This window comes from Oryx dammah, unplaced genomic scaffold (genome assembly GCF_014754425.2).
Source record: "Oryx dammah isolate SB20612 unplaced genomic scaffold, SCBI_Odam_1.1 HiC_scaffold_21, whole genome shotgun sequence".
In the NCBI taxonomy this organism is placed as follows: domain Eukaryota; kingdom Metazoa; phylum Chordata; class Mammalia; order Artiodactyla; family Bovidae; genus Oryx; species Oryx dammah.
Genome location: NW_024070205.1, coordinates 22,915,469 through 22,941,946, shown reverse-complemented (window position 1 = coordinate 22,941,946; position 26,478 = coordinate 22,915,469). Strand labels below are relative to the sequence as shown.

General features: G+C 43.7%; 2 protein-coding genes across 2 annotated transcripts in view; one reads left to right on the top strand and one right to left on the bottom strand.

Annotated features, from left to right (window-relative positions):
• Positions 1-3,381, top strand: part of PAPPA2 (pappalysin 2) — a 303,795-nt gene extending 300,414 nt beyond the window's left edge. The window contains exons 21-22 of the mRNA XM_040263919.1: positions 476-574; positions 2,827-3,381. Coding sequence (XP_040119853.1) covers positions 476-574; positions 2,827-2,901 — 174 coding nt within the window. The 3' untranslated portion in view covers positions 2,902-3,381. The remainder of the gene's footprint in view (positions 1-475; positions 575-2,826) is intronic.
• A 21,726-nt stretch (positions 3,382-25,107) lies between these two features.
• ASTN1 (astrotactin 1) overlaps positions 25,108-26,478 on the bottom strand; it is a 359,002-nt gene continuing 357,631 nt past the window's right edge. The window contains exon 23 of the mRNA XM_040263917.1: positions 25,108-26,478. This exon is cut by the window's right edge and continues 3,355 nt beyond it. The gene's annotated coding sequence lies outside the window, so the exon portion shown is untranslated.

The window sequence follows — 26,478 nt, the reverse complement described above, 5'->3', positions numbered from 1 at the left end:
CCTCACTGATGAAATGGGACTTTTAAAGCCAAATTTGCCTGATGCGCAGCTTTTCTTGATGACCAACAGAGTTAACACATGTGAAAATATATTTTTTTAAAATTTTGTTGTATGTAAAAATATTCTTGTATGTAAAAATATGTAAAAAAATATAACCCACATGATATAAAGACCTACTATTACAAGAAGGTGAAAAAGTTGATCAAGGAATTCAGTGAACCATTCTGGACCCTAGAATAGGCCAGGAACAGATGCTAGGTATGAAATTTGACAATTCCTTAGATCCAAGGGTCTTATCTTGAGACTTTTCAACTTCTTGAGTATGTTGGGTCAGTTTTGACCCTGCCCTTTGGGTTTTCTCCCATAATAATGTATCTTGAGTTCTGTGGATTATTTTGAGGTGGTATAAGTGGGAAAAAAAGGGTGAAGCAGAGTGAATTTGTACTTAGACACTGACCTGCCGCCTCCTTACCAGCCTTTCCAAGGGGACGGTTGGTGTGACACCATCAATAACCGGGCCTACTGCAACTATGATGGGGGAGACTGCTGCCCTTCTACACTCTCCTCCAAGAAGGTAAGTGAGGACACCTGGGAGTCGGGGGAGAGGGTAGTAGCCCCAGAAACAGGCAGGGGCTGCAGCTAGCTCTGCTTCATGGCGCATCATGGTTTTTCTTCAACAGTCAAGAGAGCAGAATGATAATGAGCAAACATGGGAGCCTCTATGGTGACAGGAGGAAGGACTGTAATTTTAGGATAAGTTATTAGAAAACACTGCTTCTATCACTGTCAGTCCTGCAACTGATTCAGAAGAGCCGTGCTTCTGCTCCTCAGAGATTCACACCTGCTTATCATTGTCCAGGAGATGTTTCTATGAGCAGAGAATAATGGCTTCCACTCCTTGGGGAGGCAGGATTACCCATGAAGTGATATCTGTGCCTGCTCAGTCTCTCAGTCATATCTGATTCTTTGCAACCCCAAGGACTGTAGCCTGCCAGGCTCTTCTGTCCATGGGAATTTTCAGGCAAGGATGCTGGAGTGGGTTGCCATTTCCTACTTCAGAGCAGGGCTTCCTACCTAGTGCTTTAAATGTCTCCAGTTATTATTAAATCTTCATAGCTAAATTAAAAATCCTATAAAGTGTGTAGCAAGCATATTGCAGGTATTTGTTGAGCAACCATCACAAGCTCCCTGGAATACTCCCCAGACTGTGTCCCGAGCATAGTTCTTCTCTCCTTTTATCTTATTACTCTGGGCTCTATAAAATTAGAAGATATGCTCGAGCGAAACATATAAAATCGAGTAGGCTGAAAACTTGGAATAATATGAATGAAAACCCAAGAACTCCAAAGATATTTGATGCTAGCTGGCTGATTTGATGAATCAGAAATACACAAGAGATAATGTTTTCTTCCTTGTATGCATCTCCACAGTAAAGTCACACCTATGATTAACTGTACACAGACCTAAATACTCCTTCTAAAAGACAGTATTTACTGATGATTCACTCTGTGCTAGGCATTCTTCTCACTGGTGGCATGAATTAACTTACTTAGTGCAGAAAACTCAAGAGCTCGTTGTGTCACTGTTGAGTTTGCTCTAAAAACCATTAAATCCCAAACTATGAGAAAGAGATCAAGAGCTTGGACTGCAGGTAAGAAAGCATGCCAACTAGTTCCTGGTCTCACTTGAAGAAAGCAACTGGTCATGGGTCCCTTTTCTACCTAGGAAGGCATAACCACTTGAGAAAAAGGAGTCAATTCTCTCCTCATCTCCATGTCACATTCTGCAGTTCTAGGGTTTGCCTTAGTGGACTTCAGTGGCTGTGGCCAGTATATACATAAGGGATTGAAAAATCATTTCACCCTTGTTGACTCTTAAATTAGTTAATTCATATTAACTAATGAAAATATGCTGGGAAATTACCTCAAACCCCACCACCCATTCTCCACTTGCCCAATCACCAAGACTGTCTCTTCAGTGCACTTGGACTATTACATGATACCCTGATCTATTTTTATTTCATTTGACCATCCATGCCCAAAGAGCAGAATATTTGTCACTTTTATATTATGTCTCCTAAATGCCCACTTCTCTCTGAAGCTAATTATGGACACTCAAACTGTATGGTTATCTGTTGGTAGCAGTGCAAACAGGAAGAGAGAAAATGTTGCTGGACCATCTCTGGCCTGGAGGAAGGATAATTACATAGCAGGAAGGCAATCTGGCCACAAACAATGAGTAGAGAGACGCATTGTTTCACCAAGCCTAAATATAATCTGGGTTCAAGAAGGGCAAAACCTCAAGCTTATGAAAATAGCAGAGATGACCCTGTGGCCCCAAGAACACCAAGGGAGTAGAAAACCTAGAGCTAGGTTTAGAGACTTGGTTTCCTGGGTAGTAGTGTCATGACCTTGAGTTAAGGCACCCTACCTCTCTTGACCTTCCCTCTAAGAAGAAAACGCTAACATTCATCTTACGTACTTTACAGGGATTTTGTGAAAACATTAGCACTAATATTAGAAGTAGTAGGAACAGGTGTTAGAGGTACTTAGAAATATGTTTTTCATATCCATCATCTTATTGAAACCATCCAAACACCCTCTGAGGTAGATGCTCTTGTCCTCCCACCTTATATGTAAAGAAAGTGAAACAAGGTTTACCTTGCCTAAGGAGACATGGTGTGTAAGTGAAAGAACTGAGTGTTAATTTCAGTTCTGTGATACTGACATGCTATCCTACACTTCCTCTGGGACCAAGTGAGAAAAGCAAAGGCTGGTTGAAAGTGTGAAGCTTGGTGCATTTCAACTTCTCTTTGCTTTCCCTTAGGTCATTCCATTTGCTGCTGACTGTGATCTGGATGAATGCACCTGCCGAGACCCCAAGGCTGAAGAAAACCAGTAACTGTAGGATCAAGCCCTTCCTTCCACTGCCCTGGAGGCAGTAAGAAAGAGGGGCCTCCACAAAAGGAAAGAAAAGATGAGTGGAAAAGGAAGGGCATAAAGTGAAGGAAGAAGAACATGAAGGATCTTAAAGCAAGAGGACGTTTATAGGTGCCAACTGTTTTATCAAGTAGCCCAAGTAAGGAAGAATCATAGGCAAAAGTTTCTTCAAAGAGGCAGTTGATTTAAAATGGAAAGAGAAATATGATAGATATACAAGGACCCTCCTCCCCATTTATATTCTATCCAATCCCATCCTCAACTCTTGCCCTGCTCCCTACTCTGCACCCTGCCAACTATTCAGCCCCACCCAACTTGTAAAACAATACCAAAACCCTAGAAGAGCAGTTGCCAGGGACACTCTGTTAATACCCATTTTGAATGGATTGCCATCTTTCAGGGCTCATCTAATCTAAACTGGCTCTCTCCCTTTCTTTGTGTAGTCTCCCTTAGTAATAATGAGGTTAGCTATTAATTCTTTATAAGTATTTAAACATAATGATATAAATATATTATATATATTATATTTTTTGCTGTCTACTAAGCTAAAAATTATCCATTGTTCCACACATGCTGCTGTGAAGTTCACATCCAAAATGAATGCTGAGGTTTGAGGACTGAGTTCTTCTACCATCTTTCTATTCATAGGGATTAGCAGGTTGAGAGAGAACTGGGGAAGCAAAGAGAGAGATTGGATGGAGTTTTTGATGATCATATGTCAGCTAATCATCTTTTTATGAGCTGAGAGCTGGGCCCAGTTTGAGGAGACGGGGACTTGGAGTAATAATACTAAGGAGCATGGAAATGTGGGTGGGGGTATCCATTGGTGAGGGGTCCAGGAAAACTAGTCTTTGAGTATCCATCCAAAAAGTACTTTTCTTCACTTCTCAGAACTCATAATTGCAGTCGGTGAGGCCCAGGGTTTTCTGCACTTCCACAGGTGCCTGTTCCAGGGGTGGCTCTTGGCCAGTCAACAAGTCTGTATGCAGGCTCACCTTCCTGTCACCAGGATTATAGGAACTCATGCATTCCTCATACTCGGTGTGTGGTTTCCCTTCTTCTAAGTCCCTGAGCCTGGCCATCATTCACAGCCACGTGACCTATTGTTGACTTACTGGGGGAGAAAGCGTCAAGGAAATGACATGGTGAGAGTAGATGGAAGAATAGGCCAGGATGAGGAGCTAGCAGAGGCCATTCGCAGGGTAGACACTGGGGTCAATCAGAGCCCAGGACTGGAGGACAAAATGAGTCAAGGAGAACCAGTTTTGTTTCAGGTCTCCACAGCACACCACAGGGGATCCTCTGAACAATGCAGAATGGGAAATAAAGTCTATTCAAGTGCTTTGTGTCAAATCTGCTCCCTTTGAGTAAGTTCTGAAAATACATGGAGCAAGGGTGACACTCTGTGGGGAGAGAGAAGAATTTCAACTATTTAGAGTCCATTTTGTCATTGTGATCCTTTCTTGCTCAATAGATGGACAGTGTGTGAAGTGACCATGTTAACCTGCCTCTGTCTACAGCCCGGGCTGACTCTTTCTGCATGTGGTCTATTGCAGCTGTTTTTGGGTGTGTGTGTGTGTGTGTGTGTTTTTTTTTTTTTGGAATGATTTATGGAGTAGGCCTTGGAGAAAGAGAGTAAGGAGCTAGTTTCTTTCTCAACACCCCAGCTTATCATCTCAGGAAAGGAAGAACAGGCAAAAGGTTAAGGGCAGTCTTGGTCTCTCCGGATCACCTGCTCTTTGCCTCTGACCACAGTTTTCTACTCTTCCCATCAACACTGAAGCCTTGGCTGTGCAAATAGGAAAAAGGAAATATTACCTTCCCCGCCTCCAATCTGAGCCAGACTTCATGTAGGAAAGAACAACATTCTGGAATGGAATAAAAAGGAGAAGGGGATACAGATTTATCTATGGGGATCTAAAAGGAGGGTGGCAGAGTCACGGGGAAAGGTAAAGAGCCAGAGGTTGCCCGTCCCAAATACTCTTGTCCTCTGTATTCCCAGCGATAATAGAAACAACAGTCTAGATACCTATTCTTTCTTATCTGGCTTCACATTTAGTGCTCTCAAGGAGAGAATATTTATTTTGGGGATTCTAATAGGCTTCAGTATGGAAAAGGAGAGTAGACAAGTTTCAATTCTTCATTTTAAAACAGTTGTAAAATCATTATACAAATTTCCTAAAGCACGTCAAACTCCATACAGGGGAATCCTGCCATGTCTGAGGATGAGGTAGCAGGAGAGTTATCCTGGGCATTGCCCAGCTCAAGAAGGCCACAGCCCCCGTTGCTACCCACCCCCACCATGGGAATGTGGAGCCTGTGGTTCATGATGGTGTGGGTCTGGCCTCAGTTTCCCCGCAGGAGTAACCGTGAGAACATTTCTTCTTTGTACTTCATTTAAAAAGAATTAGTCTCTGTTGGCAACATCAGCTCTCCATCACTTCCCTAGGAAGGTGACAGGAGGGATCTGGGGGTGTGTGGAAAGCATTTTAGACTCCAAGTTGCCCAGCCGGAGTCAGCCCTGGCCATTCAGAAACAGCAGGTTCTTCCTGCCTTTTCCCCTGGAGCCTAGTGTTTTGAGCTCCTCCCGTCACAATAAAGTTGAAGGTCTGAGATGCCACGGTCACAAATCCCCAGTGGATGTCAGCTCACACTCATTCCCCATGGCGGTATGCATTCTGCTGCTCCTCCCCATTCATGGGGTCTCAGAGAGCCTCTCCCAGAGGCTCTTCCCTCTGTTTCTTTGTTCCAAAATCACTTCTCTGCTTCCTCTTTTTCCTAGTGACTAGGAGCTCTGGGGTCCAGGTTGCCCATGGCTGGATGATTCTGGCAATTAGTATGACAGCCTCCAAGCAGACAGATGAGAGGACAGAGTGAGAACTGTCAGCTGGCAAACCTGTACATGAAAGTAAAGAGCTATTCTTGATTCTCTCTTCTTCTTCCCTCCATTACAAGGCATTGGGTTTGGCACGTCCTCTCCTCTGTGAGATGACTGTTGAGTGCACCAGTTAGCACTCCAAGGGGATGGTTTGATTGGGAACACAGTGAAAGGAGCTGATCTACTGTATTGTAACGTAAAACAGCTACAGCCAGTTATTTTGTAAGATTATAAGATGTTCATTAAAAAAAATCAGCACACAAAATCGGATGCGTCTTTGGTGTCTTATTCTTTGTTTAAGTCATTCCGTCACTTCCAAATTGTTTTTCATTCACTCATGCCAGGTCTGGACATCCATCATTGATCAGTTGATTGATGAGTTCTTTCAGTCACTTAAAAACTATTTATTAAGTAAATGGTATGTGTAAGGAAGATAAACATGAACGTTTACAAGAAGAGATGGCATATACAAAAGCAGAGTACACAGTAGTCATGTTAAGTACCTCATGAGTTGTAGGAATACAATGCAAGAATCATTGACAGTTCAGGGGAAGTAGCGTCACTCCTGGATGCCAAAGGGAGGGAGTATTTGAAAGTAGGTCCATGAGGGATGCACATGAGCTTGATAGGCAGAGATGGGACAGGGAAAGAGAAGAGTCCAGGCAAAGTAAAGAACAGGGATTACACTGTGGAGGTAGGAAAAGAAAAGGCTGGGAGACAGTGAACATCTCTGGGGCATCTAACAGCTAGAAGGCAGAATTCAGCTCACATGTGCCCCACATGTGGCAAACTCAAGCTGATTTAATCATCACAGACAGATCTACAACTTCCATTGTTTCATTTCACAGATGTGGACATCAACGGTCGGTGTAAAGAAAATTGTTTATGGTCATATGCCAAGAGTCAGGCTTGGTTCTGTGAGACACCAAGACATAAGAAAGAAAAGAAAAAATGATGGCTTATAGGATGGGAAAGGATGGAAGTAGAGAGAAATGTCAAAGACGATGTCTCTGCCTTCTCTTTTTATTCATAAAGATTATCCTCACTGGCAGAAAAGGGAAGCTGGGAGGAGGACGCTTTTGAAGAAAGAGGATATATTTGCTTTTTGATAAAGTCATTTTAAAAGCCAGATAGATGATTAGTTGGAATTTTCACGTAAAGCAGTGTTGAGCAAGCTAGAGGTGGCTTCTGCACTTGGGGGCAGCTCACCAAGGTCTCTGGCCCTGCCGCGCACCACCTGGCTGCCAGAAGGGCTGGGCGGTTATCTCAGTGCAGCTATGAGCTGTTTGGGAAGTCCTGTGGAAGAGATAGTTAGATATGTGAGCTTGGAACTTGAGAGTGGGGTATATGACTAGAAGCAGACATTTGAGAGTGAAAATTTTGTTACCTGATATTTTTTTCATGGGTTGCAAAATGCCTTCATATGCTTTATTCTACCCATGGTTAAGCAAAAGAACTTCTTCTAAATTTCCATTTTACAAATAAACTGTGTATTAGAGAGGCCATTGAAGAATCTAAGTTCATATAACTAAATGAAGGTTGGGATAGGAATCCAAGTTTTCTTTCCCAAATGTGATGTGCTTTCCACTACATGAAGTTCAGCCCACTAGACCCAGAGTGAACCCAGACTTGACCAAATGGAATGGGAAAGTTAAATGTCTTTTGGCTTGTTTATGTTTCAAGGTGCTCATTGGTTTCCCAGTGGCTTTCTTGGTAGCTGGTGGTAGGAAAACTGAGAGCAAACCTTCTAGAGCATCATTCCAGGGCCCTCTGCTCGTGCCAGGCCCTGAGTATAAGCAGATGCCCTGCACATGCCAGTCAGGCCAGCTGAACTGAGACGTCTGGCAAGGCTGCCTTCTCCCTGATAGCTTCCCCTGGGAGAGTCCTGGAGAAAGACACTGGACCTCTGGTTTCCATTGACTGACAAATGGCATGATGAGTCACCCATCAGCTGGGAGACTCACTACTCTTTGATTCCTGCCAATCAGATAATGAGGGGCTCAGGGTGGGAAAGAGGGCAATGTGGGTTTTTTAAAAAGCTTTTTATTTTGTATTGGAGTGTGGCCAATTAACAATGTTGTGATAGTTTCCAGGGCACCACAGAGACTTAGTCATAGATACACTCGTATACATTCTCCCCCAAACTCCCTGCCCATCCAGGTTGCCACGTAACATTGAGCTGAGTTCCCTGTGCTACGTACAATAGATCCTTGTTGGTTATCCATTTTAAATATAGCAGTGTGATATGGTTTTTCACTTACAAATAACTCCAGGGCATCTCTAGAGCTGTCTTTGGGTCATCTCTTTTCATGTCATCCCAAGAAGACCACTGGTTCTTTACCATTAACCTTTCAGTTTGCCCAATGGTTGCCTCAGAAAAAAGAGTAGTGATGAAAACCTTATATCTATATGTCCACACCCACAAAACCTACACATGCCCTGGGTATGTGAGTTGAGAACAAAGTAAGACTCATTTGAGAATAATGATTATTTTCAAGTGTGTGAGTGATTTGTTGATGACTTCAATTTTTATTTGTTTTTCCCTTGATTCTGCCACTAGATCCTCAGGTTACATTACCAAGTGTTAGGAAGAACTGCTGGCACAATGGCAAAGTCCATTCTTAAAAGGATCTACAGGTCAAATCTAGTTAACATCCCAAATCAGTATAATAAAAACATCCCCAACCTTAAAAGGTAGTCCAGACCGACTACAGTTTGCTAATGTTCTTTAAATCAAATTTTCTTCTCAGGATAAATTAATACAGACAAGCTTCCTTCACTTTGTCTTTGTCCACCTAAAAGTCACTTATTCAAATGCAGAAAATAAATAAGAGTGTTGGTGACCATTATATCTAATACTGCAGGCAAGAATCCCTCAGAAGAAATGGAGTAGCCATCATGGTCAACAAAAGAGTCTGAAATGCAGTACTTGGATGCAGTCTCAAAAACAACAGAATGATCTCTGTTCATTTCCAAGGCAAACCATTCAATATCACAGTAATCCAAGTCTATGACCCAACCAGTAACACTGAAGAAGCTGAACTTGAACGGTTCTATGAAGACCTACAAGACCTTTTAGAACTAACACCCAAAGGACTTCCCTGGTGGCTCAGACAGTAAAGCCTCTGTCTACAATGAGGGAGATCTGGGTTCGAGCCCTGGGTTGGGAAGATTCCCTGGAGAAGAGAATGGCAATCCACTCCAGTACTATTGCCTGAAAAATCCCATGGACAGAGGAGCTTGGCAGGCTGCAATCTATGGGGTCACAAAGAGTCGGACACGACTAAGCGACTTCACTTTCATTATAGGGGACTGGAATGCAAAAGTAGGAAGTCAAGAAACACCTAGAGTAACAGGCAAATTTGGCCTTGGAATATGGAATGAAGCAGGGCAAAAACTAATAGAGTTTTGCCAAGAAAATGCACTGGTCATAGCAAACACCCTCTTCCAACAACACAAGAGAAGACTCTACACACGGACATCACCAGATGGTCAACACCAAAATCAGATTAATTATATTCTCTGCAGCAAAAGATGGAGAAGCTCTATACAGTCAACAAAAACAAGACCAGGAGCTGACTGTGGCTCAGATCATGAACTCCTTATTACCAAATTCAGACTGAAATTGAAGAAAACAGGGAAAATCGCTAGACCATTCAGGTATGACCTAAATCAAATCCCTTATGAATATACAATGGAAGTGAGAAATAGATTTAAGGGCCTAGATCTGATAGATAGAGTGCCTGATGAACTATGCAATGAGGTTCATGACATTGCACAGGAGACAGGGATCAAGACCATCCCCATGGAAAAGAAATGCAAAAAAGCAAAATGGCTGTCTGGGGAGGCCTTACAAATAGCTGTGAAAAGAAGAGAGGTGAAAAGCAAAGGAGAAAAGGAAAGATATAAACATCTGAATGCAGAGTTCCAAAAAATAGCAAGAAGAGAAGAGAAAGCCTTCTTCAGAGATCAGTGCAAAGAAATAGAGGAAAAGAACAGAATGGGAAAGACTAAAGATCTCTTCAAGAAAATTCGAGATACCAAGGAAATATTTCATTCAAAGATGGGCTCGATAAACGATAGAAATGGTATGGACCTAACAGAAGCAGAAGATATTAAGAAGAGATGGCAAGAATACACAGAAGAACTGTACAAAAAGGATCTTCACGACCCAGATAATCACGATGGTGTGATCACTCATCTAGAGCCAGACATCTTGGAATGTGAAGTCAAGTGGGCCTTAGAAAGCATCACTATGAACAAAGCTAGTGGAGGTGATGGAATTCCACTTGAGCTATTTCAAATCCTAATATATGATGCTGTGAAAGTACTGCACTCAATATGCCAGCACATTTGGAAAACTCAGCAGTGGCCACAGGACTGGAAAAGTCAGTTTTCATTCCAATCCCAAAGAAAGGCAATGCCAAAGAATGCTCAAACTACCACACAATTGTACTCATCTCACACACTAGTACAGTAATGCTCAAAATTCTCCAAGCCAGGCTTCAGCAATAGGTGAACCATGAACTTCCTGATGTTCAAGCTGGTTTTAGAAGAGGCAGAGGAACCAGAGATCAAATTGCGAACATCCGCTGGATCATGGAAAAAGCAAGAGAGTTCCAGAAAAACATCTATTTCTGCTTTATTGACTATGCCAAAGCCTTTGACTGTGTGGATCACAATAAGCTGTGGAAAATTCTGAAAGAGATGGGAATACCAGACCACCTAACCTGCCTCTTGAGAAATCTGTATGCAGGTCAGGAAGCAACAGTTAGAACTGGACATGGAACAACAGACTGGTTCCAAATAGGAAAAGGAGTACGTCAAGGCTGTATATTGTCACCCTGCTTATTTAACTTCTATGCAGAGTACATCATGAGAAACGCTGGACTGAAAGAAACACAAGCTGGAATCAAGATTGCCAGGAGAAATATCAATAACCTCAGATATGCAGATGACACCACCATTATGGCAGAAAGTGAAGAGGAACTAAAAAGCCTCTTGATGAAAGTAAAAGAGGAGAGTTAAAAAGTTGGCTTAAAGCTCAACATTCAGAAAACGAAGATCATGGCATCTGGTCCCATCACTCCATGGGTAGTAGATGGGAAAATAGTGGAAACAGTGTCAGACTTTATTTTGGGGGGGCTCCAAAATCACTGCAGATGGTGATTGCAGCCATGAAATTAAAAGACGCTTACTCCTTAGAAGAAAAGTTATGACCAACCTAGACAGCATATTCAAAAGCAGAGATATTACGTTACCAACTAAGGTCCATCTAGTCAAGGCTATGGTTTTTCCAGTAGTCATGTATGGATGTGAGAATTGGACTGTGAAGAAGGCTGAGCGCCAAAGAATTGATGCTTTTGAACTGTGGTATTGGAGAAGACTCTTGAGAGTCCCTTGGACTGCAAGAAGATCCAACCAGTCCATTCTGAAGATCAGCCCTGGGATTTCTTTGGAAGGAATGATGCTGAAGCTGAAACTCCAGTACTTTGGCCACCTCATGCGAAGAGTTGACTCATTGGAGAAGACTTTGATGCTGGGAGGGATTGGGGGCAGGAGGAGAAGGGGACGACTGAGGATGAGATGGCTGGATGGCATCACGGACTCGATGGACGCAACTCTGAGTGAACTCTGGGAGTTGGTGATGGACAGGGAGGCCTGGCGTGCTGCGATTCATGGGGCCGCAAAGAGTCGGACACGACTGAGTGGCTGAACTGAACTGAACTATCATGGACAGAGTAGCCTGATGGGCCAGAGTCCACAGGGTTGCAAAAGTTGGACATGACTGAGTAGGCACACACACATACACATCAGTTCAGTTCAGTTCAGCTCTTGATGTCTCTGCTCCACCAGGTCACCTGCTACAGGGACCCTGAGAAATCAGTGACTGAGGAGCAGAAAAACACTTAATGAAAACAAGACAGGAGAAGTATTGAGAGAAGTACAAAGATGCCCGGGGTGGCACAGCTAATAAGTGGCAGAGCCCGGATTTGGACCCTGGTTCCAGGGTCTATGCGTTGACCCTCTGTGCTTAACAGAACACTCCCTTTCTGGGAGTACTTGGATCTGTAGATTTGCAGGCTTGAAAGGGTCTCCAAAAGGCTGAATTATTCACACAGTGTTTCCTATGATGGGTTGTCCTGCCTAACTGTGAATCAGTCTACTATGAAGGAACTCACTGTCTCTCAGGTTTGCGCATTTTATATCTGGGCTGTTCTGCCTTTGAAAGTGAAAGTCGTTCAGTCAATGTGTCCAACTCTTTGGGAACCCATGTACAGTCCATGGAATTCTCCAGGCCAGAATACTGGAGTGGGTAACCTTTCCCTTCTCCAGGGTATCTTCCCAACCTAGGGATTGAACCCAGGTCCCTGACATTGCAGGTGGATTCTTCACCAGCTAGTGCGTTATATCAATATTTATTGAGCAGCTATTCTGTGCCAAGTGCAAGGGGTGCAGCAGTGAACAAACAAAGCTCCTTATTTGGAAAGAAGTTGGTGGAGACAGACAATGCACAATGTGTGTGTGTGTGTGTGTGTGTGTGTGTGTGTGTGTTGCCAGTGATAAGTGTTATAAAGAAAGCTAAGATGCAGTGAGGTAAGGAGTAGCTGGGGTAGGGAGGTGCTTGTGTCTATAGGGAAGGTCCGTGAATGCTTCTCAACAGAGGAAGTGAGACTGAGGCCCCTGGATACCTAGGGAAGGGTCAGCACAGGGAGCACCAGGGGTGAGGTGGGAGAGAACTTAGTGTGTCTGCAGAAGAACAGAACAAGGGAGGTAGGTGAGAGCAGAGAGGGATGCGAGATCGGGAGGGGTCACAGAGGGTCTCCTTAGCCACGGTAGTGACTCTGGCTTTTACTCGGAGGGAAATTGTTTTCCACACCAGTTTCTCTGTGTGTGCACATAATCCATCATATCTCTTTCCTAACTCTCACATTCATCCTCCTCCTTTCTGCTTGCCATCCTCTCATCCCATCTCAGGCTGCCATCAACTTCTCAACAGCCATAGTAATGTTCCCAAGCCAAGTCCCTTCTCCTGCTTCTTCCCCCACAGTCCACTGGCACTTGGCTTCCACATCATTCTTCCTAAAGCACAGTTCTCATCCCATCACCCGGGACTCAGGGAAATGAGTTCATGGTATCTGCCTGTTCTGAAGGGTCAGATCAGTCTCAGCAGAGCCAACCTGTGACACTGGCTTCCTGCTGCTTCTGAGCTAGCGGTCCTCCACTCATGTCTACCCCACACCATCAAAGAGGATGTGCCCCCAGCACCTGAAGATCCTGCTTCTGCTAGTGCTAATCCCTAACCTGGATGCCTCCCTCCATCTCAACATGCCCCAAACCTGCTCATTTCCCCAGTTCCTTCTCAGGTTCTCCAGTTTCACGAAGTTGTTCTTCCTCCCTCACCTGATGAGATACACTGTATGTATGGCACCTTATTGTCCCCTCCCAGGATAATCATCCTGATTGATGTTTTGATAGTTCTGTTCTGATCTTTCTCTCCTATTCAATGTAAACTCTTCAAAGCCAGGTGAACTCAGGGCTCTATTAGCTATTCAATACCATTCCTGAGAAGTAAAAAAAAAAAAAAAAAAAAAAGTACTCCTTCATCTGAATGAAAGAAAACCAGTGTCAGAAACCATGACTTGAAAGGTGTAGCCCAGGCTGGATTTCTGGCCATATTCACTCCTTGGACCAGGCAGGCTAGGGCAAGACACAACTTCACATCTCTACACGGTAACCCTAGAAACATTATCTTACTCAATTTTGGATCTCTGACACTGCCTTACACAGTGCCCTTCCTGAATAGAACCTTGGAATTTGCTGAATTGAATCCCAATCCTGATTTTTATGAATGTGAGAGACAAAAGGAAAGATGATGTTGTGTTTGGGGCTGGAGATGGGCAGGTGGGTCTGTGTACACTCGGGCGGTATGCTTTGACTTGTTCTTTAACAATAGTCTAAGCAGTGATTATAACACACAACACTGTGGTTGTGAGTCTATGGTATCAAAAGGACTCATTTTGAAGTTGACCACTGAATTCAGGGTTCATCAGTCAGTTTTCCATTGAGGTGCGCTCAGCTAAGACGCACACATTTGGGTTTTAGATGTGCTGTCTGCATGGATTAGGAAGAGGTAGCAACGGTTGATCAGGTGTGATAAGAGAATTGAGATGAAGTTAAGGGACATTGAGCAAGTTACTTAATGTCTTAAGATTCAACTTTCCCATCTGTAAAGTGGAATGATAATTCCTAACTTAAGGAATTTTAATGTGTATTTACTACAATAAGCACAAAGTGCCTTCCATGGAGGCACTTCTAAAAATGGTGGTTATAAGTATTATTACCCAAGATCAATAGAAGTATCCCTGTTATAGAAGGAACCAGGAAGAAACAGCATAGTGGAGATGGTGATTGGCTGGCTTTTGAGCTTCCATGCACTTTCTGGCCTAGGATGTGAACTGTTCTAATGGGTATTCCACCCTTCACTCTCACAAACACACACACACACACACAACCCATATACTCACTGCTACTGCTAAGTCACTTTAGTCGTGTCCAACTCTGTGCAACCCCATAGACGGCAGCCCACCAGGCTCCCCTGTCCCTGGGATTCTCCAGGCAAGAACATTGGAGTGGGTTGCCATTTCCCTCCCCAACGCATGAAAGTGAAAAGTGAAAATGAAGTTGCTCAGTCATGTCTGACCCTCAGCGACCCCATGGACTGCAGCCTACCAGGCTCCTCCATTCATGGGATTTTCCAGGCAAGAGTACTGGAGTGGGGTGCCATTGCCTTCTCCGCCACATACTCACGTAGGTTGCATATTCACATGCAATTAAGTGTTCTGTGAACCTCTGGTTATGTTTTAAATATAATTTCATTTACAACCATGTCATGTGCCAGTTTGAGGCCCCAGATTAAATAGTTAGAATGTGACCCTGATTCCAAGTATTAAGGGGAGGAAAAAATTGTTTAAACTATGTCAGCAAGACAACATCATTTATTCTCAGTTTTAGAGGGTCATGTTGATGCCAGAGCATGTCCTAGGGCTCTGCCTGGGCAGTATACTCACAAATAAGCAATGTGTATCCACTCAAACTAATTGTAGTCTTAGACAATTCACCTTCATGAAGTAAAGAGAGCTCCAGGCAAGGGTGTTGGCTTGAGGAGAATAACAAGGTTTATTCTAGATGTAAACAAAGTTCCTGGAGGTAGGACGGCATCAAGACTTTACTGTCTCAAAGAGAACCTTGGTAGGAATTATAGGCATTTATGTATTCATCTTCCTCATTCAGAGACTGTAGATTTCAGACTGAAAACCTAGTGTGGACTCTCAATTCAAGATGTTGGGCAATGTGTCTTTTAGGACCCATTTATAATGTGGGGATGAACTTTGCAGGGCCATTATGAGCACTCGATAGGGTAACCTTAGTAACCCTTGAAAACACTTGGGATGGGAAGTGCTCCATGTGTTTCTTTCCCATAGCACAGCTGGAGCTCAATAAATACTTATTAATAATAAATATTTATTAGAGAACGGACTTCCTTCTTTCTTTTCCATTGACGTACCCAATATCTTTCTATTAGCATTTCAGTTGCACTTAAAAATCTCACCACTTGCTTCCAGTTTCCATTCATGCAATAGCTTAGACCGGAGTTTCTGCTAAGCTAGTTAAGGCTTCGGGGAAGAGGAAATGGGACAGAAAAGTCTTGCATCTGGAGAAGGGTTGAGTCTGGCAAGACCTGGAGGTGAAGGCAAAGTCAGATTCCTGCAACACCTTTTACGGGCTCTAGGGAGAGCTCCAGACCTCCTTCGTCATAAATACCTTGGCCACTGCCTCATTCTTAATCAGGTTTCTTACAAATCTCTTGGTTAGTGAAGCCACATTGAATCACTGGGTTTCCGACACAGACCCTGCCTTGACCTCAGACTTTTATGAGCTCCCTAACTCCAGCTTTTCAAGTCATGCCAGTCCCAGGCCTTCACTGTCCTTGTGGTCTTGTCTGTCAGGGATCCAGCATCTTTGCAGACTTGCCTCTTCAACCCACTGCCACCCACATTACTGTCGCTCACATACACCACGGATCTGTCTTCTGCTTGACCCAACTGTGAGGGTTTGGGGATCCCAAAGCCATCCCCACAGTGAGAATACCACCTTGGGGAAGGGCAGGCAACAAAGAGAACAGACAGAAGTGAACTTTTGCAGGGAAGAACTTTCAAAGTGCCTGCTCATACCTTAAAGAATGTCCGGCTCAGAGTTTTTTTGGGGAAAAAAAAATAATTTGTAGATCAAGTCTCTTTTGGCTCTTTGTGGACATTTCCAAATTTCTTCTGGGAGGCCCCTGGTCTGTGGCCGGGGGAAAGGAAAACCCACACCTGGGAGGTCAGCTTGTCTTTTCCAGGCTGTCTTCATCCTGAGGAGCCCTGAGAGGTAGGGCAGTCTTTGGTTGTGGCCTGGGCCCAGGCTCTGTGGGGAGGAATGAGGCTCCGCTCAGACATTCCAGTGGCTGCTGAAACCCAGTGGCACTTCGTTACGTCTCGGGCCACACCCTCTCCTCTGAGTGTTTGCTGGGATTGCTATGGCAACCAATACACCCTCTCTTTATGCTCGCCTCTCCTTGCCCCACACCGGTCAGCTCCATCACCAACACCTCTACGGTGGGCCTTTTCAGATTCCTTCCTAGTTTCCAAGGGACATGGAGGCTACAGGGTGAGGATCAAAACAGCTTACCCTGCCAGATACCCGAGACTGAGACTGTAAGGTCCAGAGATCCAAAGGGCACTAGACTGACCTTCTTATTCAGTGATGAGTGAGGGGTTACCATGGTGTAGACACAACAGATCCGCGGGTGTGGTCGAAAGCTTCTATTCTAGAACTGTAGAGACATCTGCATAGCTGGAATGGTCTGCCTAAGAATATGACCAGGCTGGAGGGTGGGAATGGCTCTTAACGTCAGTATCGATCAAAAAGTCAGTGAGATCAGACGTGGGAGGAATTCCACGTCCATGCTCACCAGTAAACTCATGTCATTAAGAATCCTTGAAAATGCAGAGGCCCAGCTCCCTAGTCATGCCTTCTGCACAGCAGGGACTGATGCTGTGCTGATGACCAGCATGAAGCAGCAACACGTGGCCATGGAAAGGTCATCGGGTCTCATTTGTCAGTTTTCCTGCATCCAAGGAAACCGTCCCCGCTTCATCAGCAAGACAAAACATAGCGAAGTAACAGGCAAAATAAGCGTTTTCAGTTAACTTGTGCTCTTGGTTAAGCCCAGTCGCCACGTTGACCGTAGGCTCCAAGTGTGGGTGAAGAGGGGTGGTGTAAGTGGCACACGTGCAGCAATGGAGGGCAGTAAAAAGGGCACACTCTTGTAGTTGTTGCACAGCAGAAATTAACACAACATTGTAAAGCAATGATTTTTTTTTTAATACTCCAAGTAAAGTTTTTTAAAAACTGGTCCTGTAAGAAATTTTTTTGTTAAATAAAAATTTTAAAAAGATACACTCTGGCTCCCATACTTAGCTGTCTTATGGCCTTGGGAAAGTTACTGAAAGTTTCTGAGTTTTCTCATCTTTAAAATGTAGATACTAACAATATCCGTCCACAGGCTTGTTGGGACAATTAGACAAAAGAAGCCATGTCAAAGTGATGGTACCTAGCACATAAAAGCAATCAATATCACTTGCTATTAAAAACAACATCTTCAGTGACAAATCTCCCATAAAATGGTGAAACCTTTTAGAATTCAAAGATAGCACATTGTAGCATATATAGAAGTTGAACTATAATGTTGTCACATGAAACTTATATAGTGCTATAAACCAATGTTTCCTCAAAAACAAAATCCAGAGGAAAAAAATAAAAGAATGAATAATATGAACTTGAAACATGTTTTCTTGCTACGCTATAATGTGGTCAAGAGAAATGAAAGTGTCAGTCACTCAGTCGTGTCTGACTCTTTGCAGCTTCCTGGACTGTAGCTGGCCAGGCTCCTCTGTCCATGGGATGCTCTACCAAAAATACTGGAGTGGGTTGCCTTGCTCTCCTCCACATCAAGAGAAAGCAGTTTGGAAAGGATAATATCAGCGGCACGTGTGGCTCTATTTCGGTGCATAAGAGCAGTAAAGACAGCCCAGCCAGGGAGCGCCAATGTTGCGGAACATTTACTAGGTGTATTCCAAGCACCGTGCTAACGAGCTTCCAAAAGCTCCCATCATCTCATCTGCAGGCTGCTGTGTTGGTTCCTAAGCTACTGTCTCCCAGCTCAAACCCACCCCCTTGGCCTCAGCTTTGTGATGCTGCTTTTAGAATTTCAGTTCCTTTTGGTCAGTTTCATGTTAGGTTTTGTCAATAGGGGCCATGAGAGAGAGACTGGAGGAAAGAAGGGAGAAAGGAGTGGTCCCTTCTGGTTTGCCTGTGGTTCATGTTGGCGTCATCCTGCCAATGGCTCTTCACTGTGGCAGCAGTAGCTGGTTCTAGGCTCTGTTGTCTTGGTGCCCTTGAAGGACCTGCAAAGAAGCCCCATCACCAGGCAAATGGCCTCTCCCTGAAGAAACTTTCTTTTTCCTCCCTTTGTCCTCTGAGTCCAAGAGGAGTGGCTCTCTGTGCTATCTCAGTGTTTCTACTATCTTTGAACCAATTCCCTCTATTAAATTATTTCTGTGGAAATCCTCACTGGATCTTTTTTTTTTTTTTACATAAACATGAATCCACCACGGGTGTACACGTGTTCCCCATCCTGAACCCCCCTCCCACCTCCCTCCCCATCCCATCCCTCTAGGTCATCCCAGTGCACCAGCCCCGAGCATCCTGTATCATACATCGAACCTGGACTGGCAATTCATTTCTTATATGATATTATACATGTTTCAATGCCATTCTCCCAAATCATCCCACCCTCTCCCTCTCCCACAGAGTCCAAAAGACTGTTCTATACATCTGTGTCTCTTTTGCTGTCTGGCATACAGGATTATCGTTACCATCGTTCTAAATTCCACATATATGTGTTAGTATACTGAATTGGTGTTTTTCTTTCTGGCTTACTTCACTCTGTATAATCGGCTCCAGTTTCATCCACCTCATTAGAACTGATTCAAATGTATTCTTTTTAATGGCTGAGTAATACTCCATTGTGTATATGTACCACAGCTTTCTTATCCATTCGTCTGCTGATGAACATCTAGGTTGCTTCCATGTCCTGGCTATTATAAACAGTGCTGCGATGAACATTGGGGTACATGTGTCTCTTTCAATTCTGGTTTCCTTGGTGTGTATGCCCAGCAGTGGGATTGCTGGGTCATAAGGCAGTCCTGTTTCCAGTTTTTTAAGGAATCTCCACACTGTTCTCCATAGTGGCTGTACTAGTTTGCATTCCCACCAACAGTGTAAAAGGATTCCCTTTTCTCCACACCCTCTTCAGCATTTATTGCTTGTAGACTTTTGGATCGCAGCCATTCTGACTAGTGTGAAATGGTACCTCATTGTGGTTTGATTTGCATTTCTCTGATGATGAGTGATGTTGAACATCTTTTCACATGTTTGTTAGCCATCTGTATGTCTTCTTTGGAGAAATGTCTATTTAGTTCTTTGGCCCATTTTTTGATTGGGTCATTTATTTTTCTGGAATTGAGCTGCAGGAGTTGCTTGTATATTTTTGAGATTAGTTGTTTGTCAGTTGCTTCATTTGCTATTATTTTCTCCCATTCCAAAGGCTGTCTTTTCACCTTGCTTATAGTTTCCTTTGTTGTGCAGAAGCTTTTAATTTTAATTAGGTCCCATTTGTTTATTTTTTCTTTTATTTCCAGTATTCTGGGAGGGGGTCATAGAGGATCCTGCTGTGATTTATGTCAGAGAGTGTTTTGCCTACATTCTCCTCTAGGAGTTTTATAGTTTCTGGTCTTACGTTTAGATCTCTAATCCATTTTGAGTTTATTTTTGTGTATGGTGTTAGAAAGTGATCTAGTTTCATTCTTTTACAAGTTGTTGACCAGTTTTCCCAGCACCACTTGTTAAAGAGATTGTCTTTAATCCATTGTATATTCTTGCCTCCTTTGTTGAAGATAAGGTGTCCATAGGTGTGTGGATTTATCTCTGGGCTTTCTATTTTGTTCCATTGATCTATATTTCTGTCTTTGTGCCAGTACCATACTGTCTTGATGACTGTGGCTTTGCAGTAGAGCCTGAAGTCAGGCAAGTTGATTCCTCCAGTTCCATTCTTCTTTCTTAAGATTGCTTTGGCTATTCGAGGTTTTTTGTATTTCCATACAAATTATGAAATTATTTGTTCTAGCTCTGCCTCACTGGATCTTAACTAACATACTGTTCAAGAGGCAGAAACCAATGGAGACTTTGGGAATCCTTTGTTTCATGCCACTTAATATCTCAAATGAACACCATGAAAACTATCTTAAAAGACAGATTCGGAAATGAAAAACAATGGTTCAGAAAATGTAAATAAAATGCTGTGAAAGTGTTCGTGTAGTAACAGGGCCAGAGATCTCAGAAATGTGTTTTTTGTTCTCACTCTATTTCCATTATCAGTGTACAATGAACGTGCATTCACTTCTGTATACATCATAAGTTATGTGATATTATTATATATAATATTATAGTGCATACATAAAGGATTTTCCTGGGGGACTTCCCTTGTGGTCTAGTGATTAAGAATCCCCCTGCTAAAGCAAGGGACATGGTTCAATGCCTGGTCCAGGAGATAAGGTCCCACGCCATGGGGCAACTAAGCCAATGTACGACAACTACGGAGCCCAGGCAGCTCAACTAGAAAGCCTGTGTGATGCAAACTACAGAGTCCACGTGCTCTGGAGCCTGTGTGCCACAACAAGCAGCTCACAGCTGCAACCAAGACCAGATGCAGCTAAATATAAATAAATAAAAATTTTTTAATGATTTTTCTAGAGAGTCCTGATTTTTGGTATTCTGTGCCTATTCTTTTTCTGTAAATTAGGGAAGGCAAATGCATGGCACATAACTTATCATTCACCATTTCCATATCCATACTAGGCATTCATCACACCTCTCACCACTCCTTCTGGCCAGATCCAGATCCAGCCTCAGACACCTTCTCAAATCACAGGCAGCCACTACACTTGATCAAATTTAGCACTCAAGTGAAAACCCATTTGCCAACCTTGTAATCAATCTTCGAGTTTATGGAAATTTACTTTTGGCATCAGAACTCATCTTCCAGATTGTCACTCAGACCCCTAAAGAGTTACAAAATTACTATGCCAAATGATACATAATAATTTTGAGTTTAAAGTATCTATTAGTTAAGACCCAGTAAGGAAAGCAGAACATATTTTAGATAATTCAATAGACAAAAATGGGAAACCAATTAGAAAGGTTTAGGAGTAACAGAAAGGGCATATGAAAAATCATGGGCCACCCCTAGAGACTGGGGACAGCAGAAAACTCCTGCCTTAAGGAGGTAAGATAGTGTTACTGAAACCCAGGACTTGGAGCCACCCAAGCTGAAAGCATGGCAGGAATGTGCTGGAGGAGTTCTGAAACGAGAGTGGCAGCTGGAATCACAGAGGAGATGCTAAGGACACCATCCAGTCGGAGAAAGGAAGAAATACCCTGGTTTCTTCCCTCTCCCTGTCCTCCAGTGTTCCCCAAGTGCCTGCCATTGCCTCCCCCCACCCCCGGGGCTGAAAGCCTGTTGGCAAAGGTGTGTGGGAAGTGCAGCTTGAAAGAACCAGCTTTCTGTGACACAGAGCAGAGCAGCAGAAGGCTGGAGAATAGATCTCAGGACAAACAGGCAGTAGGCTGTTGAGCAGTACTTGCTTTACCAAGTTACACTCAACAGTCCCTGGGGCAAAATGGCCTTGAAGGCATGTCCCACCTGGTCTTATCCACAGGCTTTTAGGTGCCAGGACATCGCAAAGACACAGCAGGAGACAGCTTCATCTTTAAGCCAGTCGATCACAGAACACTGACTTACTGAACAGCAAAGGCCTCAGAGCCATCTGACATTTGAATCCTTCTGAATAAAGTTGCTCTTAATTATTAAGTGCAGAATACAGCTGGGGTTTTCCTCCTGGGACAGGTAGCAAGAAATCAATTAGACTAATTTGTAGCCCCGTGTGAACAGACATATTCGTAAACTCTAACAAAAGGCAGTTTGGGTGATGAAATAAGATATCAAAACCTGTCCATCAGTTTAATTACAGCACATCCTGCAAAGTCCTGGCACAAAGAGGGGTTTCTCCCTCTCACTTTGGAACAGTGAAGACACGAGTCAAATTCTGGAGTCTCACACGCATCAAAGAGAAACGGTCAGCTGTTCCATATAACCCTGAGGTTTCATTTGACACTAAACTGCTCATTCACTGGTACAGTTGAAATGACAATGAAATGGAAATTGACGATGGCAATGGATAGGAGCCTGTAGGTTATCAAAATCAGGCTGGAGTCCTGCATCAACGCATCAAGCTCTGCTATCCTGAAGGATAGGAGGTGTTTGTTTCCCAAGTTGTCACTCAAGTATCAGGTGTTAACCATGGATGCATGCAGAGCACCAAGAACACAGGAAAATCACCATTAAAGACCAACACAAGGCTACATTCAACAGACAGAGCTGGAGTCCCAGGCTTCCTTGGCTCTCTGTTTTCCTCCTGTGACAGACAAAAACAAGCCAAACAAATCCCAGACCAAGACAAAGAGACAAGCAAACCAGCTTGCAAATAAGCTATGAACGCTGAGTTCTTTTCCTGATCATGGTAGGTTTGTGTGGGTCCAGTCACATTCTCTTTTATGATCTGGCATAAGGTAACCAGCAAGTGATTTGTAAAAATCTCCATGGGAGTTTTTTCCCTTTCTAGGAAACTCAATGAGAAGGCAGCTCAAGAATGGTGGAAGCCAGATGGTGTAACGGTCAGAGTCAGGCAGCCCTTGGTGGAGATGCCTATATGTCTAGGCAGCTGAGAACTAGGACAAGTTACATAAAATCTCTGTGGTTTTGCTTCCTCTTCCCTAGGGGTATCCAGTTCACAGAACCGCCATGAAGACTGAGGACGAGCATGTCGTTAAAGTGTTCAGTGCAGTGCCTAGCACACTTTACGTGTGGAATGGACACACAGTTATGTCCAGGAAGTTCCAAATGCAGAGACAGAAAAACAAAATAATTAGAAGAAACCCTTCCCTTCTAATATTCTTTTTTGCCCCAAATTGTCTTCTCCTTTCCTTTTCTTTTTTCTTTTGCTGGCTCTAGAAGAACCGTCCCCCTCTCCTAAAGTTTCTACTAAGTTCCCGAGGTTGATGGCTCAGTTGGAAAAGAATCTGCCACAATGTGGGAGACCCCAGTTCAACTCCTGGGTCAGGAAGATCCGCTAGAGAAGGGATAGCCTACCCACTCCAGTATTCTTGGTCTTCCCTTGTGGCAAAGCTGGTAAAGAAGTCGCCTGCAATGTGGGAGACCTGGGTTCAATCCCTGGGTTGGGAAGATCCCCTGGAGAAGGGAAAGGCTACCCACTCCAGTATTCTGGCCTGGAGAATTCCATGGTATAGTCCATGGGGTCCCAAAGAGTTGGACATGACTGAGTGACTTTCACTTTCCTGAGGTTCACCCTCTCCGAGGTACTAGGGATGAAGCATCACCCTTCTTTTTTTATCCTCCTCTGTTAGAGCAGAGACTCACCCTACTGGTGAGTGGGACATTGCGCTTATGCAGCCCAGCCTGGGTAAACTCACCTCTCCTTTTCATGGTGAGTTCACACCCGGGACAGGAACTACCTTAATGATCGATCCCTGAATGGATGACCTAGACACCACTGACCCCTCATCAGATTTCCTTAGTTTAGCAGACAGATCCCCACAGTGGCTTGAAACAATAACCATTTTGTTGCGTTGCATAATTTTCTGGGCTGGGAATTCAGGTGGGGCTTGGTGGGTGATTCTTTTCTTCCATGTGATGTTGATAAGAGGTCGCTGGGTGGTGTGCTGCTGGCAGAAGGGCCAAGAGAGCTTCATTCACGTGTCTGGGGCCTTTGCTGGAATGTCTGGGAGGCTGGGCTCCACTAGCCCAGAGTGCTTACCCATGTCCTCTCCAGCATGGTGGCCCCAGCCCGGTGGCCTCCGATTTCCGCTCCAAGAGCAAGAGTTCCAGAGAAAAAGGCAGAAGCCTCAAGGCTTTTTATGACTCAGACTTGGAAGTCAGAGCGTTCCATGTCCATCATCATCTGTTGGTCAAAACACTCATAAACCTGCCCAGATTCCAGAGGAGAGGCAGCAGAATACCCTTCTAGACAGGAGAGGCGTTGAAGAATTTATGGCTGTCTTTTAAAACTGCCAGTCTTCATCTTCTTTTAATAATTCCCGCTTGTGCACACAGTCCAGAGCCGCTCACGGTTACTTTTCAAGAGGGCCGACAAGTGCCCAGGCACTTCATATTGGCTCTTAAAGAATTGAAAAGGATCATGTGTATTGGTGGCAGCACAAAGAGCATCTGTATAAAGTAACCTCGTAGGGAGGGGTCGAAAGAGACCGAGGGTTTTGAGCTACAGTTCATTACAGCCAGCCTCCCCCAAGTGCCTATACAGAACGCAAGTCAAGAATGTGTCAGGCAGGGCCTCCTGCAATATTATTCTTAGATGCCCAGTGTATAAATATCACAACTCCCACAGTGTCCTGTCCATCTCTGTCATAGTTCTTGTCACCCTTGTACGGATGGGTTCAGTGTCTAACTTTTCCTATAAATGCCATACTCAGTGAGGTAGAATTAGCTTGTCTAATCAGCAGCATATTCCCTATATTGCAGTGTCTGAAATATAGCGGATGAGCAATAAATACATTTTATTGGCTAATTATTTGGAGATGGTGGTAGAAAGAAAATGAAAACTGTTAATATCTAACACTAAGCTTATAATTGGCTATGAAGGTTTAACTTTTTTCCTACTTAGCTTGATGGGCTATAAGGCCTATGTATATAGACTCTAAAGGCTTCCCAGGTGGCACTAGTGGTAAAGAACCCACTCATCAATCAATGCAGGAGAGGTCAGAGATACAGGCTCAATCCCTGAGTTGGAAAGATCCCCTGGAGGAGGGCATGGCAACCCACTCAATATTTGTGCTGGGAGAATCCCATGGACAGAAGAGCCTGGCAGGCTGCAGTCCACAGGGTCCCAAAGAGTTGGACATGACTGAGCGACTTAGCACGCACACATGTAGAATCTAAAGTATGACATTTAAAGCTTTAATATTAGTAATTCCTCAGTTGGTCTGATCACATTACCCTGATTATTGAAAGACATAGGTAACATCCACACATCCAACACTTACTAACAGCTTAGTTTATTATTTAGTTGATTATTCCATTTGTATAATCGTACAATGATTCTCTTTTAAACAATACTGCTATACCTGAAGTTGGTCACACTATATCTCCCTTCCTTCTATAGTAGTAAAGTGGTTTTTTCCACACTCAGGTTTTTTAACAGAACATTTTCAAATATCAAGAAGTGCGGTGAACTGAAAATAATGAACAGACCAAGCTCTGTGGAAAATGATTGCACACTCAGTTAAAGGTCTAATGCTCTTACCGTGGGCCATGTCCATTCAGGAGGAACCCCCGGGGTGGGGGGGTCTCGTGGGAGCTGGGGCTGGCAGCGTGTTGCTGGGTATAAGTGACTCCCTAAAGACCTGTTTGGCAGCTTGGAAAGTTGAGGTTTAATACTGGCCCCATCCATTACCTTTCTAGTCAGAATGGGTTCCTCCCACTGGGCAGTGTTTTCAGACTGTGACTGAGGGTGCCTTCCTCGGGCAAAATCCTCCAGTGAAATCCTCGGGGGAACCTCACGCTCTCTCCTGCTCCATTCATACTGACCTTATCTTAACTTGAAAGTAAATGGGACCCAGGCATAGGGGCTGTGTGTACAGTGTGCATGTGTGTGTACCGAGTGTGTATGTAGTTCGTGTATATGATGTGTGTTTCTGTACTGCACGAATAGTGTGTATATACTGTGTATATATAGTATGTGTCTGTAGAAAGTGTATATGGTGTGTATCTTCTCTGCATAGTGTGTGTTGTGTATGTACAGTGGGTATGTAGTGTGTGCATATAAAGTGCGAGTGCCTCTGTGTAAGGTGTATAATATATATATAGTGTGTGTGTGTGCACAGAGGCTGTGTGTACCTATTGTTTGTATTTGTGTAGTATGTAATCAATGTGTGTAATCTATAGTGTGTAGTATGTACATATGTACAGTGTATATAGCGTGTGGATAGTGTGTGCATATGTGTAGAGTGTGTACAATATGTATGTAGTGTGCACTGTGCTGTGCATGGAGTGTGTCTACACTGTGAAGAATTTACAATGTATGTAGTGTGTCTGCATGTGTGTAAATGCTGTGTGTTGTGTGTGGTGTGTGCATGTGTATGTGTGTATATACTGTGGAGTTTGTAGAGTGTGTCTGTAGCATGTACACATACAGTGTGTGCAGTGTGTGTGTGTGAACACTGTTGAGAGTGTGTGCAGTGTGTGTGTACTGTGTAGAGTGTGTACATGTGTGTGCAGTGTGTGTATATAGTGTGTGGAGTGTGTGCTATGTGTGCATGTGTGTTGTATATATATATATACTGTGTCATGTCGTGTGTGTGTGTGTGTGTGTAAACACTCTCTGTTGAGAGTGTGTGCAGTGTGTG